At 37.4% G+C, this 17,480-nt stretch overlaps 1 protein-coding gene and 1 pseudogene across 1 annotated transcript in view; both read left to right on the top strand.

The window, feature by feature from the left end:
* The first annotated feature begins 2,248 nt into the window (after positions 1-2,248).
* RARB (retinoic acid receptor beta) overlaps positions 2,249-17,480 on the top strand; it is a 365,838-nt gene continuing 350,606 nt past the window's right edge. Inside the window, exon 1 of the mRNA XM_033131759.1 lies at positions 2,249-2,693. Coding sequence (XP_032987650.1) covers positions 2,516-2,693 — 178 coding nt within the window. The 5' untranslated portion in view covers positions 2,249-2,515. The remainder of the gene's footprint in view (positions 2,694-17,480) is intronic.
* Positions 11,243-16,882, top strand: LOC117037069 (heterogeneous nuclear ribonucleoprotein A1-like; annotated as a pseudogene).

The following is a 17,480-nucleotide window of genomic DNA, read 5'->3' as shown; positions in this document are numbered from 1 at the left end:
AAGTGTGTTACATAAGCGACCCAGGAACGTAGTCTCCTTTGTAAGGTTCTGTGGAGTTCTAGGGAGCCTGAGACCATATGGTCTGACTGTTGATGATGTTCATTTTTAATAGTAATAAACCAAGTATTCAACGCCCTGGGGAGGATGTCAGCTAAGTGAGGACAGCCACTCACATCACAACTGCTCATGGACTTTTTCCTCTGTGGGGTACAACTAGGACAATAAGGGACTCGGTATAAATATATGCACAGCATGGTAGAGGGGAAACAGCAGAGATGGTAGAACCAGGCCGATATAGGTGCAAATCCTGGCTTAGCCACAGGCTGACTGTAATACTGGGGACAAGTCATTTCAACTCACTGAGACTTAGTTTTCCCATCTAGAAAATAAAGATGATAATATCTGCCTTTTGGGACTATTCTAAGAGCTACAGCTTCAAGCTCGTAAGTGAAGTGCATGACACACGGTAAAAACATAAATGGACGTTGCTATTTATTAGAATATTTTGGGGTTTTAATAACCAAACTGACTAATTTCACAAACTGAGAGATCAGTAAACTTGCATGAGTGTTTGTTCTCAAATTTATCTAGATCCTACTATCTCTTCTTTTCTCTCATGACAAACATTTTAGTCCTTATATCCTTTCCCTAGGTGTACTGTGATGTGTTCTCCTCCCTGCCCTGACCCCCAAAGCCACTTGTCCATTTCAGAAAGCTTTGTTCTCAGAAGCATATCATTTGATGGGCTGATACATGTGTTTACAACAAATAGTGTTTACTATTTACCTAGCGTTTACTCTGCACCAGGTACTGTTCTTCTTTTAGTATTACCTCGTTTAATCCTTACAACGCCCCTCTGAAGTAACACCCCTCTGAGTATTATTATCCCAATTTTATAATAAAAACTGATATATTGAAAGGTAAGATAGTTGTCCAAGGAACGGAGCCACGATTTGAACCTAGGCGGTCTGGTTCTAGAATTAGGCTCTTAACAACTACTTTATGCTTGCCTTGAGATATTGTTCTTGCTTTGTGCCACATGGGTTTATATTTGAGGCTTCCCATTCAGTGAGCTCCAGAATTGGGGACTTTTACTGAATATTGCCAAGGTAAACCTATGAAGGTCACAGCAAGCCCCACCTAAGAATCTATTTCAGTCTTCTTTCATTCCCAATCTCAAAGAATTATAAATGCTGACCATCCCTAAAATGTCCTTTTTTGGGGACAGGGTAGTTTCACTCTGCTGAACAACATGACCTCAATTAGGAGCTGTTAAAATTAGAAACTCCATGAGAGCAGAAAAAACATTAGCATTGTTCTACTATGTATATCTATCTCTACTGGCTACCTCAGCACCTACAGCATCATAGTAAGTTAGGATTTGATTGACTGATGGATGATTAAATGGATGGACAAATGGATGATGGTCGTATGGATCAATTGATGGCTAGACAGATGGATGTGTGGGCGATGTGTATACTGTTGCTGATAAGGAACTGACAAAGTATTTCGTTGATCTTTGATGGCTGTATCTCTTACTTATCTTTCATTAGATTACAGTTTTCTTCCACAATTATATTTATCTTGTTGGGTATGTCATTCCAAATGGCTGCATTAAAATTCAAACTTGTTCATATGAATTCTATAAACCTTGGGAGACCATAGGTCAGGACAACATGAAACAATCCATTTCTTTAAAAGAAGCAAGAAAATCATTCATTCATTCATTCAACCATTCAGTGAATATTTATTGAGCATCTGCTGCCTGTCAGGTAATCTTATAGGAGCTTTAAACATAGCTGTTAACAAAACAAACAAAACTGCCCTCCTGGTGAATACATTCTAATGGGGGAGAGAGATAAAAACAAACATTCTCCCGTGTGATGGATCATGCTGTTTAAGTGCCATGGAGAAAAGTTAAGCAAGATGAGGATTATAGGAATGATGGTGGGTGAAGATTGTTATTTGCATCAGATAGAGTTATTTTGAACTTGTGCATAAAATTTATTCTATATTAGAATATGAAAGTTTAAGAATATTAAAGTAGTTGAGTGTAGAAGGAACAACTGGGAACAGGAGACATAGATTAATAATAGAGATTTTTCAAATAATAGCTTGATTAAGAGGAGAATATTTTTGACTTGTGTAATATACATATATATGTGTGTGTGTGTGTGTGTGTATATATATAATATGTGTGTATATATAATATACACACACATTTTTTTTTCTTACAGGGTTAGCAGCTCCAGACTTTTCAATTCATGTCATTTCCCAGCCTGAAACTGAGAAGCTGAACGAAAAAGACATCCTTCCTGTCATCAGCAAAGCAAAATGAGAGGTGGAAAAACCATGTTGGAAACAAGCAAGGTCCTCTGTTGAACTGTCTTGCCTTTGGTCCAGAACACAACTCAGACTCAACTCTTACCCTGAATTTACATCTCCAACTTTGGTTCACGGCCTGAAGTGATGTGTTCCCACCTCAGAGCACCTTCCATTCTGTGAGTCCTGAAACATGACCACCAGTAGCCACACATGTCCCGTCCCGGCAGTGAATGGACACATGACTCACTATCCAGCTGCACCCTACCCATTACTCTTTCCACCAGTCATCGGAGGACTTTCCCTGCCTCCTCTCCATGGCCTTCACGGCCACCCTCCTCCAAGCGGATGCAGCACCCCATCACCTGCAAGTAAGTACCACTGGAGTTTGCTCTCTTTTCTCTTGGTTGATTGGCTTAACGGACCTGAGAACAGGACAGTTCATATCCAGGGTAAGTTTTCATATGTTGGGTGTTGTTTTCTCTTGGTCTAGAATTGTACTTTTACTTTTATTGGCAGAAATATCATTTGAAACCAGACAAATCGTGAATTTTAGAATTTGGTCCATTCAAAACCACACTGGTGTTTTGCTTAATTTCATAAAATGTAGACACCAGTCGTCAGCATGTGTGACCAATATACCTGAAGAAATTGGCCACTTGATAAATAATGTGAACAGTGAATTAGAATATGGTACCATAAAAATCACTAATAATAATCCTAGGTTGAACATCAATTTTGGTTGTGAGGTCTCCTTTGAATCTCTTATTCATTTTCCTGGTACTCATAATATCAGTAATTATTCTCAACTTTCCAATGACTTTTGCTACAAATTCATATCACATAAGCTTTTTGAATGTCCTTGATCACTTTTGACTGTACTGAGCTATTTCTTACTTCCAATCTTCTCTAAAATGTTGGGTATAAAGTATTATAAAATAAAAGTAATCAGAGTTAGAACTCTTTAAGACTGATATGACTTACTCATGGGAAGCATCTATACCATGTAATTAAAAACAACAAGCATGGTTAAGGACAAACTATGGTAGCCAGTGAGCTCTCCCACCTTTTAGAAACAGGATGCCAAATGTTAGAAACATTTGGCATCTGGAGGTAAAAAGGCATATTGATCCCATTGTGCTATACCAGGTACCTACAACATGTACTCCAGATTCTTCCTGGTCTGTAGCTCAACAGGAGCATTTCAGAGCTCTTCCTGGTGATTGTTTTGTGTTTTGCTGCTCTTTAAGGAGTTCCTCTAGATATTGGCGTGGTACTTAGAAGTTTTTCTTTTGAAGTACTATCTTAAGTTTTCTGTATTGTGGTCTTTGTACCTTATCTTCGCCCTTCTACTACATCCTTAGCTCACTGGAAGCAGGGAGTCATCCCACCTAACAAGGATCCCTTAGCTCCTGGTACAGAGCCTTCAGAAATAGTAGAAGATGGGTGTTTAGATGTTTGCATGTTTAAATGAATGAATAGGCAGATAAACAGATGGACAAACAGCCATTTAATGCAGAGATGTTGATTGCAATCACAGTATTATCATGCCTGACGTGCAGACTTGTCTTCCTTCTTGGAATGACATAATTAAAATTCTTCCCTTATGTATTTTAGATTTCTGGCTAGAGTATATGATCTATAAAGTCTTTTAAAATGCTTAATAACATTGTCCCATGTATTTCAAGTTCAAATTGAAACTAGATGTAACCGAAGTAGTTTCTTAGTTATCAGGAGAGATGGAAAGAATACCTGTATTCAAAATATTGTTCCCCCAATGCAAATAGTACAATGAAGTTACTTTCAGCTAACACATGAAAGGGCCTGACTAAATGCTTGCTAAAGCTGTAAAAATTTCACCAAAGAGCCTCTGTGTCTAATTCCATAGTTTAACCAGCCTGAACGACAGTACTTTCTAATACATTTCTTTCCTCATATCAGAAGTACTCGTATGCATATATTTTGTCGATGTAGTCAAGGAATTAAGACATGAGTATTATTTCCATCCCTTGTTATCTAATCTTACAGATGACAAACTTAGGCAGCTGCAGCCCCTGGGTGCCCACAAGCAAATCCCAGCAACTTTGGGCTTCTTTGGTTACTGATTTTAAGAAAAATGCAGAGCATTGTGAATGGAAGGGTGGGTGAGATCTTTGGGCTGATTTGCACCCCTGAACTCTTGAACAGGTCCTCAATATACAAAACTATCACCCATCTATTTGCAGATATTGTTAGCTCGAATAATTCTACAGAGCAGTGCTTGGCATACTATAGTCTATATGCCAAATCCAGCCCACCATCTGTTTTTGTAAATAAAGTTTTGTTGGAGCACATCCACACTCATTTGTCTAAATATAGTCTGCGGCTGCCTTCGTGCGACAATGTTAGACACCATATAACCAAGAAATCATAAAACCTTGGCTCTCTTGTTCTTTCCAAAAAAATTTTGCTGACCCCTGTTAAGGAGGTTAAGAGCATTGGGATAGAAGTCAAATCTAGAATCTAGTCAGGCTCTGTCTCTAAGTAATGATATTAGCTCTTCAAATTTCTTCCCCCAATCTGAGTTTCAGTGGCTCAGCATGTATCCTGGATGTGCTGGGCTATCTCATATCTAAAGCTCCTTTCACTTCTAAATACAAGGCTATTCTTTTCATTTCACAATGACGAATAAAGCACAAGATGCCATGACTATCAGGTGAAACGATATTGCAATTACCGTTTTTCTTGATCAAGATTAGTCAAAATGTTTGCAATTTCCTATGTTTCACCCTTTAGAAGGAGAAGGTTTACAGTTCAAAAACAGTGGGTACAAAATTGATGACAATTTCTGAGGGCCTTGGGGAGAGCCTTGGGGAGGGCCTTGGGGAGAGGGTGCTGAGTAACTGCGTCTTGTAAGGTGGCGAGAGAAGGGAAAGAGGACGCGGTACAGAAAGTTCAGGCTGGAAACTTCAAAGTTGATTTACTTCACAACCCTAGCTAATACCTTGTTTTATTATTTTTTACTACAAAGCACATGAAAGCCACTCACATGAAAATTATTGAAAGATGCCACTGTTAATATACAGTCCGTTAGTTGGCCCTTGAATATGGAGTTTTCTTTGTTACAGATTGTGTTTTAGAAAGACCAGGGAACAAGGGTAAAGTCGTAAAAGTTACACACAGACTTTCTCTTGGCTAAAAATAAACTTCGAGTTTTATTCATGTACTGAGGTTAATTAGGGAGGTAGCCAAATTCTGTAAAGTCTCGATAACTAGCAAAACACATGCTTGGGTGGAAAAGCCAGCTAATCGGGAATGCAAAGGAAACAAACGTGTTGGGCAATGACTCCATGAGGAGGGTCATGTCATTGAACTATGGAGTTTGCTGATGCTTCTTTCATCATTTGTCCACATCTAGATTCTTCACCTCAGAGAGGTAGAATAAATTCTCCTGCCCTGAAACAAGTTTCTTTTAGCACCATGTAATTATAAAGGCTCAAGAACCTTCCACCTCAAATGTGAGTGAGAGCAATTTCCATAGCAGCTGTTGATTTACACCCACTCCTTACTCTTCCCACCATTCACTCCTAATTCTCTGATCAGCCTGTTCTGCTAGATGAGAACCTGAACTCTGTGTATTTAACCTCTCTCTACCTATGGTACACACATCCCCATTCCCACATATAGAGATGTACTTGACCTGACATATCAGTTATTTAACCACTCTGAATTTCTCTCCCATCAATGATAAAATATTTTTATTTAAAGAATAGTCTTTTCTAATAATCATATTCAAATCTTTGCAAGGATGAAGTTAGTGTATAAATTAGAAGGAAAAGTTGTACTATAAATGGATAAAATAAAATCATCTCCAAAGCCTTTCAATTCTGAGTCCATGTACTATAGCTCAGATTTTTTTCTGGATCCCATGCTGTTTGCAGGCGAATAGCCCATGTCTCCTTGGTTGGTGCCAATGGTGGACCCTGATCTCTACAGCATGGGATACTTAGCTATTGGTATGACCATTTGTGACAATTCAGAGGTAAAAATTTTGCCACTTTTCAGAAACTCTGCTCTCCAGAACCTTCTACCTTAAAGAAAAAAAAAATGATTTGCAGGAGAGAAGTGAACTTAAAGCATCTTCTAAGTGTGCACATTCTTGTCTTTGCATTCTGACTTCATTCTTATATCATGGAATCTCTATAAGCTTAGAAATCAGGAAATATACAAGAAAAGAGGGACTTAAAACAGGTAATAAAAGGCTGCCTTGTATTACACACCTCCTGTATAATCCACTGAGCGTTTAATATATATCATTCATAGTCTTTTATAACAGCCTCCTAAATATTGCTTCCAGGGCATTAGCAGCAGTCCCATTTTATAGATGAAGACCATAAGGTTTAGAGAAAGTCAAGGGCTTACACAGATAGTTAATATTGGAGTCAGATTCCAAGCCCAAATCTTGGATCCCCAAAGGAGATGTGTTTCCCTGTGTGTTTGGGCAATGAGGCCAACTTAACCCCTCAGATAATCACATAGGTCCACTATAGGTTGGTATCTCTTTCCCATGATACTTCAGGGAGTCCTTGGAGATGAGGGATATTTAAAAGACCTTACAACCTCATTAATTTCACCAACTACTGTGGAAGCAGCTATCGGTTTTCATCAAAATGGAGAGATGAAGGTGGGCTCCACAGTCAGAGAGTCACTATGGATGCCTCTACTCAGTTCTGTCCTTTGGGCTGAGAGCTTGTCACCTTCAGGCACGCGTGACTTCCATTGAGAGAGAAGCCTGATACGCTATGCCAGGGAACACTCAAAATTTAATGTTACTGAGCTCTCTGTGAAAGTTGGACAACTGTCCGTCTGTCACTCTTTATGTTCCTTTCATGGCTGCTTGTTCTGTTTTATTGCTGCACATGTGCTTTTTTATAGGTTGTGGTAAGCTGGAAAATATTGTTAAGAGTTTTGGCTTTTGAGCCTCTCTCAAAATGATCTGAGTTTAACTCCAGCATCTTAAAATGAGAGTTCTTTTCCCCTGCTTCTTTAATGATCCGAAAGTGCTCTCCTGTCAAAATCACAAAATAGGGTATTCTCTTTTTAAAAGCCCAACCTTCTGGAGAGACAGACTGTGAGTCTCGGAATTAGCAAGGACATAAAATGAGTCTTATTTCTGTATCTTGTCTTAAACTAAGAGCAGCCTTGTTACCCAACTTGTCTAAAGCAAAGCCAGATTGGACTTCCTTACTGCACGTTAATGGCGATTGGCCCAGAGGTGTTGAGCATGTTTTAAATATCTGCAGATTGATGGTAACTAAAAGCAACTCATTAATTCCTGTCATCCATCACCCTTTGCTCTGTGGTCTTATCTTCTTTCTACTGCATGTTATATTTGTCCTTAACCATACACAATGACCCTACTAGACAGGGACACATCTAATTTTAAGATGTCTGGGGTTTAGTATGTTATTGGTATTTAGCGAATACAAAATATGTATGTGTGTGTGTGTGTGTGTATATATATATATATATATATATATATATATATATGTTGTATATATGCATCCTTCCCATTTTTAAGCCAAATAAAAATAAGGTAAGATAAAGTAAAACAAACTTGTTAAAAATTTGAGTAAACTCAGTTATAATAATTTTGCCCATTTCATCTGCCTTTGGGCATTGGGTATCTTTGAAGTTCTGAGGCTTAGGGAGGTAAACGCTTTCACCTGAATGTTTTAAAAACAGAGTTTACATTTTTGGGATGATTGAAAAATTCTACTGGTCTGGCATAGGCTTAGAGCCACGTGTGTATTATGTAAGAGTTTATTCTTTAAAGGAGGACAGGTATTGATTATTTGCATACAGTGCCTCTCTTCCATAAAAATAAAGAAATCTTTGTGTCTTCTTCTTGATATCTGTATAATTTCCCCAGACTCTGGTTGAGTACAATGTGTAATTCTTTGAACAGTCCTAATGAGGAGCTGGGCTCTTTCTGTTTGTTGAACTTTACCCCAAAGGGATCAAGAGTATGTGAACATGAATTAGGAACAAAAAGATTATTGTTCGATTTTATCAAATTAACAAGAATGCCCAAAGGAGAATCTTAACTCTAGAAATGTGTTCTTAAATAGAAATAGACTTTCAGTCCGTAGAGACTATCATAAAAACAGGAATGGATTTACGTCTAAGTTATCCTGTCAATGATTATTCCTAGGGAAAGCATGTTTGGAAGAATATATACCAAAAAAAAAAAAAAAGGAAGAATAGAGAAAAGAGAGTGATGGTTTAAAACTCATATTAGAATTATAGAATTCCTTTTGATATTCGACTTACTAAATAGTTAAACATACATTTTAAAAAAAACATTTTGACCCTATGAAAATTGAACTTCTGAAAATTGGAATCATTACAACATTTGGCTATAATATATGAGAATTTCCATGTCTTCCAAATTTCTGTCTTGATGAATTCCTCAATCTACAGCTCCTATATATTGCAGATGGTATGTTTTCCTCCTAATGAAGAAAATCCCATTCAGATGAACTTCAGTGATGGGAGATTAACCTCTGTTCAGGTAGATGGACATAAAGACAAATGGAATTGCCACCAGGTGGCCACCCTCTGGGCCATCTTCAGGATGGATCTCAGGCAGTCCCACAGAAGCTCTGGCGTTTTATGCTGTGTCATTAAAGTGATACAGCTCCCTTTTCTGTCTTTACTTCTGTTTTCCACTTTGGTTCCCTCTGACATTTGAATAATTCTTGGTAATTTGAACTGGAAATAGAGGGAAAGGGCAAGGAGGGTGGGAGGGAAAGAGAAAGAAACAGACAGACAGGAAGAAAGACAGAGAGAGACTAATTAATTCTGTTATTTGAGCTCCAGGCCACCTCCAAGAACTTGAGGCCACCAGGCCAACCATGGCCAGGTGGTACTGTCAGCTGTCTTTGTGTTTTTTTTTGCTTTTTTTTTTTTTTTGCGTTGCCATGAGAATAAGTACAAAAAGTAGCTACCATTTATTAGTGTGCTACAAATGTTTCCTCTATCTGCCAACTGGAAAAGAGAACTAGAAAAACAAAGACCCAGGTACCATCTTTTGTAAGGTTGCTCAGACAAAAATAGTGGGAGAACTATTACAAGAGTTCTATGTAAGAACTCTTCTTGCTCTGACCAAAGCCAGTCTTTTTTTTATAACTCCGTGTTAGCCATGGACATCAAGACAATAAAAATATTTTAAAAACACTTTTTCTGTCTTCAAGGAACTTGCACTCCTATTGGGAAGTCAAAATCACCTAAAACCATTTGGATCTAAAACCCTGATGCTCTTTGCCCTCGAAAGCCTTGATTTTGTAAAACTTGTAACATCTCCTCTCACCCACACACCCAGTGTGCATACTTTGGTTTATCACACATGTCCTATTCTGCTGTCTTTACTTGTTTTTGAAGCTTTTCCTTTTCTGCTCCTCTGTTAACCTGATGCCTGATACTTATCAGAAACTCATTTAAGGTTTGTGGAATGACTGAATCAGTAGTTCTCACTGGTTGGGAATTTTGAAAATATCTGGTTCTGCTTTGGGAAGTCACAGTGAGGGAGCAGGCGAAGAGGCTGAATGTCCTGCACTGTGTGCAATAGTTGCAAATAATAAAGAATTACCTCACATCCTTGTGACTTCCCAATGTCCCACCAGACATTTATGTTAAGAGCCTCCCCAAAATAAATATGATTAACTAATCATAAACCATAACTCCATTTTACATATAAATGCAAAATATTCTGTGCTTTGATCATACCCTGAATTATTTAGGACTATAATTGCTGTGTAAATCAAGTGTAGGCTGATCTTTCATTTGGAACATTTCTAAGAGTCATCCACCATTTCAGAAAATCATGACACTCATGACTGCTATTCTTGGTATTTGAGTCACCAATACCACACGTTTTTATGAACCTGCATTTGTAGCTAAAGCATTCACTGTAATTCTGCGTATAGGGGCAAGCATTTTACCACTTCTTTAGACCCGAGAATTTACACATTGGAATGACTATTATTTTATCATAAAATACTTTCTTTGAATTCATCCTGACTATTACAGTCAGGGAATTTTATTACCTGATATGAAATTATATGTGTAGGTGGACTATATTATCTATAACTTTCATTTTGAAATGGTAGAGCAGGTGTTATAAAATATGTTACTAAAAGAAATATTACATCCAAAATGTTGATTACTGGGATGGATGAATGGATGGATGGATAAATACATGAATGAATCAGTGAAAAAGAACTAACAGTGTTAAGTAAGCTGCTTAGACAGTAAATGATCTAGTTTTTGGGAGGAGAGTAAGGAAGTCTATAAGTGAAATTCACAGGGAGAGATTTGCGTAACCAAATTCAATGATTTTGCATGGCACTGGCAAAAGCCATATGCAGAAGACCCACAGAAAGTAGGAAACTGTTTTAAGTTTCCCATCTTGGATGGCATGTGTTGTTGGCAAAGGACCATTCAGCCCTATCCTTCATTTCTTGATGTACAACCAGTGTCCTGAAGGTATACAGAATGAGGTCGAATGTATTGTTATTCATGAACTCACCCTTCCAGTATTTATTTAACACATAGATGTTAGATATTGCAGTAGGTACTTCAAAGTCTGTCTGATGGTTTTCTGGGTAAATCCATCAGAGTGATTGGTTCTCATTTGTGTGTCATGTGAGATTCTATCTCCAATGAGATGCCATTTTAGGATTTACCAGGAAAAACTTATGGGACTTTTACGGATTGAATTGTGTCACCCAAAAAGATGTTGAAGCCCAAACCCCCAGTATCTATGAATGTAACTTTACTTAGAAATAGGGTCTTCTCAAATGATCAAGTTAAGATGAGGTCATCAGAGTGGGCCCTAATCCAACATGACTGTGTCCTTATAAAAACGGAAAATTTGGACATGGAGATAGAGATACAGGGAGAATGCCAAAGTGAAGGTTGGAGTTACACTGCCACAAGACAAAGAATGCAAAGATTACCAGCAAACCGCCAGAGGCTTGGGTAAAGCGTGGAAGAGACTGTCCCTCAAAACTCTCAGAAGGAACTAACCCCTCCAACTCCTTGATTTTGAACTTTTTACCCCCAGAACCTTTTCTGGTACTTTGTTATATAATATAACAGTACATATAATGTAATAGTAGCCATAAGAAACAAATAGGGACTATAACTACGCACTATACCTTCTTACCACTGAAGAAGAAAAACTATGATTTTGATCTTTTCCCCTTTTAATGTATCTGATAATTCAGCTTTCCCATAATTTTATCATCACAATGACTTTCTTTTCTGTATTGTATGGCTTCCTTGGCTGGATGGAACAAATGAATAATGTTTCAGGAACGTTTATTTTCTTTTTCTTCATTGTCAATCTTTCTTGATTCTGGCAGATGCAAATCCATTGTCATGAAACACAAAGTTTACAATTTTTTAAAAATTAATTTCTATTCCTCTGGCTTCCTTTTGGTACTGTCCTTGGATATTAAACTCCCATCCCCTTTCTTAACCCCCACATGTCTTCTTTAATATCGATTTTACTCTTACTTTTAAAGGCTTTACCTCAAAACTCTGCAGGGTTTCCCATCAGTGTCATATTGGAGCCTGTGGGATTGTCCAGAAGAATCATTCATATTATAAATTCATATTTCAAGTTCCAGTCACTGAGGGATTATTGGTAGCAGTGATCTTATCATTATAATTATTGGTTATTTATTATCTTGAACATCACTTTATTGGCTTACCTGGCAATCCCTGCTACCCTTACTTCAATACTACGTTCCTTCTCCTTTATACTTAGAACTACTTTTGTTATACAATTAGTTCCATACTCTGTGTTCTGGTCTTTACATAGACCCCCATTAGTTCTCCACATCTGGGATCTTTTAGTTCCTTATGACAAAAGTCCTTTTAAAAAATTTTTGAAGCCACCTAAAGTTGCACCACATGTAAACTCTAAGGATTTGGGGCTTCACTAAACCCTTCCATCGTTAACTTTGCCTTCAATGAAGTCGGTATCTGGACCACTGTTTTCTTGTATAATAAGATGAATCAAATTTAATAATATGGCAATCTGCATATATAGAGTTACTCTTTTTCAATCTGTTGCCAAAATCTCAGAAAAAAAATTATACTTAAGAAAATGACTACTTTCCAACGAGAATGTATATTGTTAATTTAGTACTGAGCTATTTTGCCAAATGCCCATAAGCTTTGCAAATGTTTACACAAAATAAAAAATTTAGGGCATTTTTGGAACAAGGACAGTGGTCATCTGTCACCCTGTGGACACTGATGACAGTAATAAGTTATTTAGTCTTGATTTCCTGGTTAATCCGGCAATGAGGTGCTGTAAGAGATACTGTTCAGAGACTGCCCCTAACCTCAGGAAGCTTACAGTTGAAGATAAAAGTACTAATTAGGAAATGTTCATCTCGTTGAACCAAAAATGTTGTTAATGCAGATAATTTGGGGGAGATGGCATGGGAGTGTAGGAGTTTGGAAATGGGGCAAGAGATGTTGCTATTTCCAGACCCCAATCTGTGTCCTTGAATATGGTGTTTTTTTGTTTTGTTTCGTTTCTTTGGTTTTGTCTCTGTATGCTTCAGCATCCTTGCCTGTAAAATATGGATAATAATGGTACGTACAAAGGGTTGTGATGAGGTTATCATCAATTGATACATGTGAATTACTTATAACAATAGAACCTCAATAAATAATAGCAGTCATCGTTAGACTTAGGTGTTCTACAGTCAGAATCTGTACACTCATAAGCAAAAACCTTAGTGGTCACAAGATTATCATTCCGTTACCTGTTCAGTCTAACAATTGCTTCCCAAAAGTACAGGTTGTCCTACATGCACATGTACTTTTCCATATTTCTTAAACATCTAGATTAGGCATGTGTAAGTTCTCACTTCACAGTTTCTATCCTGTCAAGACTTTCCTTTAAATTTCAAAGTTCTCCAGGAGGTGATCCTGAAATTGGGTATTGGAGCGGACTCTTTTTCATGAGTAACCATGGCCTGCTGAGTAATTTTGCATTTATCACAAAGAGTTCATATCCAAGAAATACATGTGCATTTAAAGTTATCTTTTTCAGGTGAACTGCCTTCAGAGTCAAGGAACTTAGCAAAGACGGAACCCTCCTTTCTTTCTAGGGCTTCCAGTCTCTCCAGGTCACTTTGTCTCTATGAACCATTTCAAATAATGCTTGATTTAATTTCAGTGATGTTCATAACAAGGTACATTTCTCAAACATTATGATTTTGCTTCTATTAATACCAAGCTACTCTAATGTTAATTGTTTAATTGTTATGAAGTTGGTTAATCAAGAAAAAGATACCTAAAGAAAAAAATTAATAATGACATTTCATAGAAGTAAACGGCAATTTAACGATGACCATATGGCTAAAAAGAAAGCAACCCTTCGGCATATTTAGTAAACCTTTTTTATCAGAATGGTTTGATGGAATATTTGACAAAAACGGAATTTCCATGAGTTCTGATTTAAATTTCTGAGACATGAAGGGACCTTCATATCATCATTAACTCCTGACCTGACTTCCTGTAAGTAATTTCAGGATTTCTTTTTTCTTCCACAAGATATCTTATTCCAGAAACAAAGTCAAAATAACAAATCAAATGGTGTATGTGCCACTATTGATAATATTGTTTTGTTCAATTCTGAATCCCCTAATAGGTTTAAGTCTGACAATTAAATTCATATCATGAATTTAATTGTTGCAATGATTAACTTGTTGCAATGATGTTGCTAATCTTTTATGATATCAGAGAGATTATTCATTATGAATGTGTACCAACTGGACAAACAGTTAACCAAGTTTACTATTTGGAGGTGCCGAAAAAGCTGCATGAAAAAATTAGACCACCTGAAATTTTTGCGAACACTTCATAGCTCTTGCATCACAGCGACGCACCAGCTCACACAGCACTGCCTGTGAGGGAGTTTTTAGCCAGTAAACAATAACTGTATTGGAATACCCTCCCTACTCACCTCATCTGGCCCCCAGTGACTTCTTTCTTTACCTGAAGATAAAGGAAATATTGAAAGGAAGACATTTGGATAACATTCAGGACATCAAGGATAATATGACGACAACAGCTCCGATGGCCATTCCAGAAAAAGAGTTCCAAAATTGCTTTGAATTGTGGACTAGGCGCTGGCATCAGTGCAGAGCTTCCCAAGGGGAAGTACTTTGAAGGTGACCATAGTGATATTCAGCAATGAGGTATGTAGTAGTTTTTCTAGGATGAGTTCGTGAAATTAATTGTCTGACCTCGTATACATATTGCTGCAAAAGTTAACGTCATCTTTAGTACTTGCCACAATTTTTTATCCCCACTTTGAGAACAGAAAAGAGATATATGTCTGGTGCTGGGAAGTGCTATGGAATAATGGAAAAAGACAAGGCTTGACTCTGGGAATCCCGCACTCTCATTGCAAACAACGAACAAAGACAGAATACATAAAAATATACAAAGAATATGTAAAGAACTTTTACAAATCAGAGGAAAAAGACAAATAATCCAAACCAAACCTAGACAACAGACTTCATTTTACTAAAAAGAATTAAAATTTCCCATATAAACTTCACATTTCAAATCACAATAACCGTGCAATGCCATTTTATATCAAAGTTGCAAAACTTATGACAATGTCAAGTACTGGAAAGTATGTCAATCAACAGATACCCTGGGATTATTGCCCTTGAGAGTGTAAATTACTATAATCACCTGGAAAATGGCTTAGTACTATCCTTTCAAATTGAACATTCAGATTTCCTGACCAAGCAATTTCTCTTCTAGGTACTATCCTAGAGAAACTCTTTAATATGAACACCAGAGTTCATGTTTAAGAATGTTCACAGTAGCACGGTTCATAAATTGTAAAAAAAAAAAATTAGATATCATCCAAATATCTATGAACAGATGAATACAAAGTTAAATTATGGCATAGTCACTAAATTCAATTGTATTCATCGGTGAAAACAAGTTATAGGCAACAACATGGGTAGATGATACAAACATAATATTGAGAAAAACAAATTCTTTGAGACAACATATAGGATGCTAACATTTTATAAATCTAAAAGAAACATTGTTTAGAAAAATGTATATTTGTAATAAAAACTAAACATTAAAAAATCAGGGGAATAATAAAGACAAAATTCAAGATAATAGATATCTCCTAGGGGTTAAAGGGAATAGGCAAGTAGACAGGATAGTGAAGGAGCACATGGGATGATGCAGCAGAAGAGACAGAGTCCTAATTCTTAAATATTTATTTTTACTAATATACTTTATACAAGATGCATGTATGTACATGCTTCACTTATTTTTGTAGTTATGAAGTGTACGTAAAAAGATGAGAAAAAACTATGACTGTGACTACACATATCCTTCACGTGTTAGAAATAGACAGGAGAAAGGAAAAGGGGAGTAAAATGGCAATAGCCTGCAACAGAAAATTCTTATATTAAAAAAAAGGCGGAGCGGAGCAAGCGTCGTTCAAGTCTCGCCTCCAGTGGTTGACGTGTCTAAGTCAGAGTCTCCCAAAGAGCCTGAACAGCTGCGGAAGCTCTTCATCGGAGCTTTGAAGCAACCAACGAGCGTCTGAGGAGCGATTTTGAACAATGGGGAATGCTCACAGACTGTGGGGTGATGAGAAACCCAAGCACCAAGTGCTCCAGAGGCATTCGATTTGTCACCTGTGCCACTGTGAGGGAGTGGACGCAGCCATGAATGCAAGGCCACACACGGTAGAGGGAAGAGGTGTGGAACCAAAGAGGTTTGTCTCAGGAGAAAATTTCCAATGACCTGGTGTGCACAAAACTGTGAAAAAGAGTTTTGTTTGTGGAATTACAGAAGACACTGAAGAACATCACCGAAGAGATGATTTTGAACAGTTTGGGAAAATGAAATGATTGAAATCATGACTGGCTGAGGCAGAGGCAAGAAAATAGGCTCTGCTTTTGTAACTTTTGCTGACCCTGACTCTGTAGACAAGATTGTCATTCAGAAATACCATACTGTGAATGGCCACAACTGTGTAGTAGGGAAAGCCCTATCTAAGCAAGAGATGGCTAGTGCTTCATCCAGCCAAAGAGGTCGAAGTGGTTCTGGAAATTTCAGTGGTGGTCAAGGAGGTGCTTTTGTTGGGCAGTCACAGCTTTTGTCATGGAAGAAACTTCCGTAGTCGAGGTGGCTTTGGTGGCAGTCGTGGTGGAGGGTATGGTGGCAGTGGGCATGGCTACAATGGATTTGGTAACGATGGAAGCAATTTTGGAGGTGGTAGAAGCTACAATTTTGGCCATTACAACAATCAGTCTTCAAATTTTGGACCCATGAAAGGAGGAAACTTTGAGGCAGAAGCTTTGGCCCCTATGGTGGTGGAAGCCAATACTTTGCCAAAGCATGAAACCAAGGTGACTCTCGAGGTTCCAGCAACAGTTGCTATGGCAGTGGCAGAAAGTTTTAATTACTTCTAGGAAACAAAGCTTAGCAGGAGAGGAGAGCCAGAGAAGTGACAGGAAAGCTACAGGTTACAACAGATTTGTGAATTCAGCCAAGCACAGTGGTGGCAGGGTCTTGCTGCTACGAAGAAGACATGTTTTAAACAATATTCATGTGTATGGGCAAAAAACTTGAGGACTGTATTTTTGAATAATTGTATTACAGGTTATTTTAGTTTCTGTTCTGTGGAAAGTATAAAGCATTCCAACAAAGAGTTTTAATGTTTAAAAAAAAAAAAGAGGGCAAGTGGCCAATAAAAGTATTTTTCAAATTTTAGTCTTAAAAGTAATTGTGCAAATGCAAATTTAAAAATAAAATGCAAATGAGGAGTTTATTCCTTACTTATGAAATGACAAAGACTTAAAAGAAAGATCCCATTGTTTTTCAGGCTATAGAGAAATAAATACTCATATACAACCTTGATGGTGAGAATGAAAATTGATCTATCCTTTCTATGGAATAATTTTGCAGCAAATTGCAAAGGCCTTAAAATATTCATAACAATGGCTTTGCATATTTGCTCCTATGAATTTATTCCTGAGAAATAAATGTTTTTGTGTGCTTGGGAGAACACAGATATTAGCACAGACATGTTTATAATTTAAATA

Source organism: Rhinolophus ferrumequinum, chromosome 17 (assembly GCF_004115265.2).
Source record: "Rhinolophus ferrumequinum isolate MPI-CBG mRhiFer1 chromosome 17, mRhiFer1_v1.p, whole genome shotgun sequence".
NCBI classification, from domain to species: Eukaryota; Metazoa; Chordata; class Mammalia; order Chiroptera; family Rhinolophidae; genus Rhinolophus; species Rhinolophus ferrumequinum.
The sequence above is the reverse complement of the archived record's forward strand: the minus strand, read 5'-3'. Positions and strand labels throughout refer to the sequence as shown.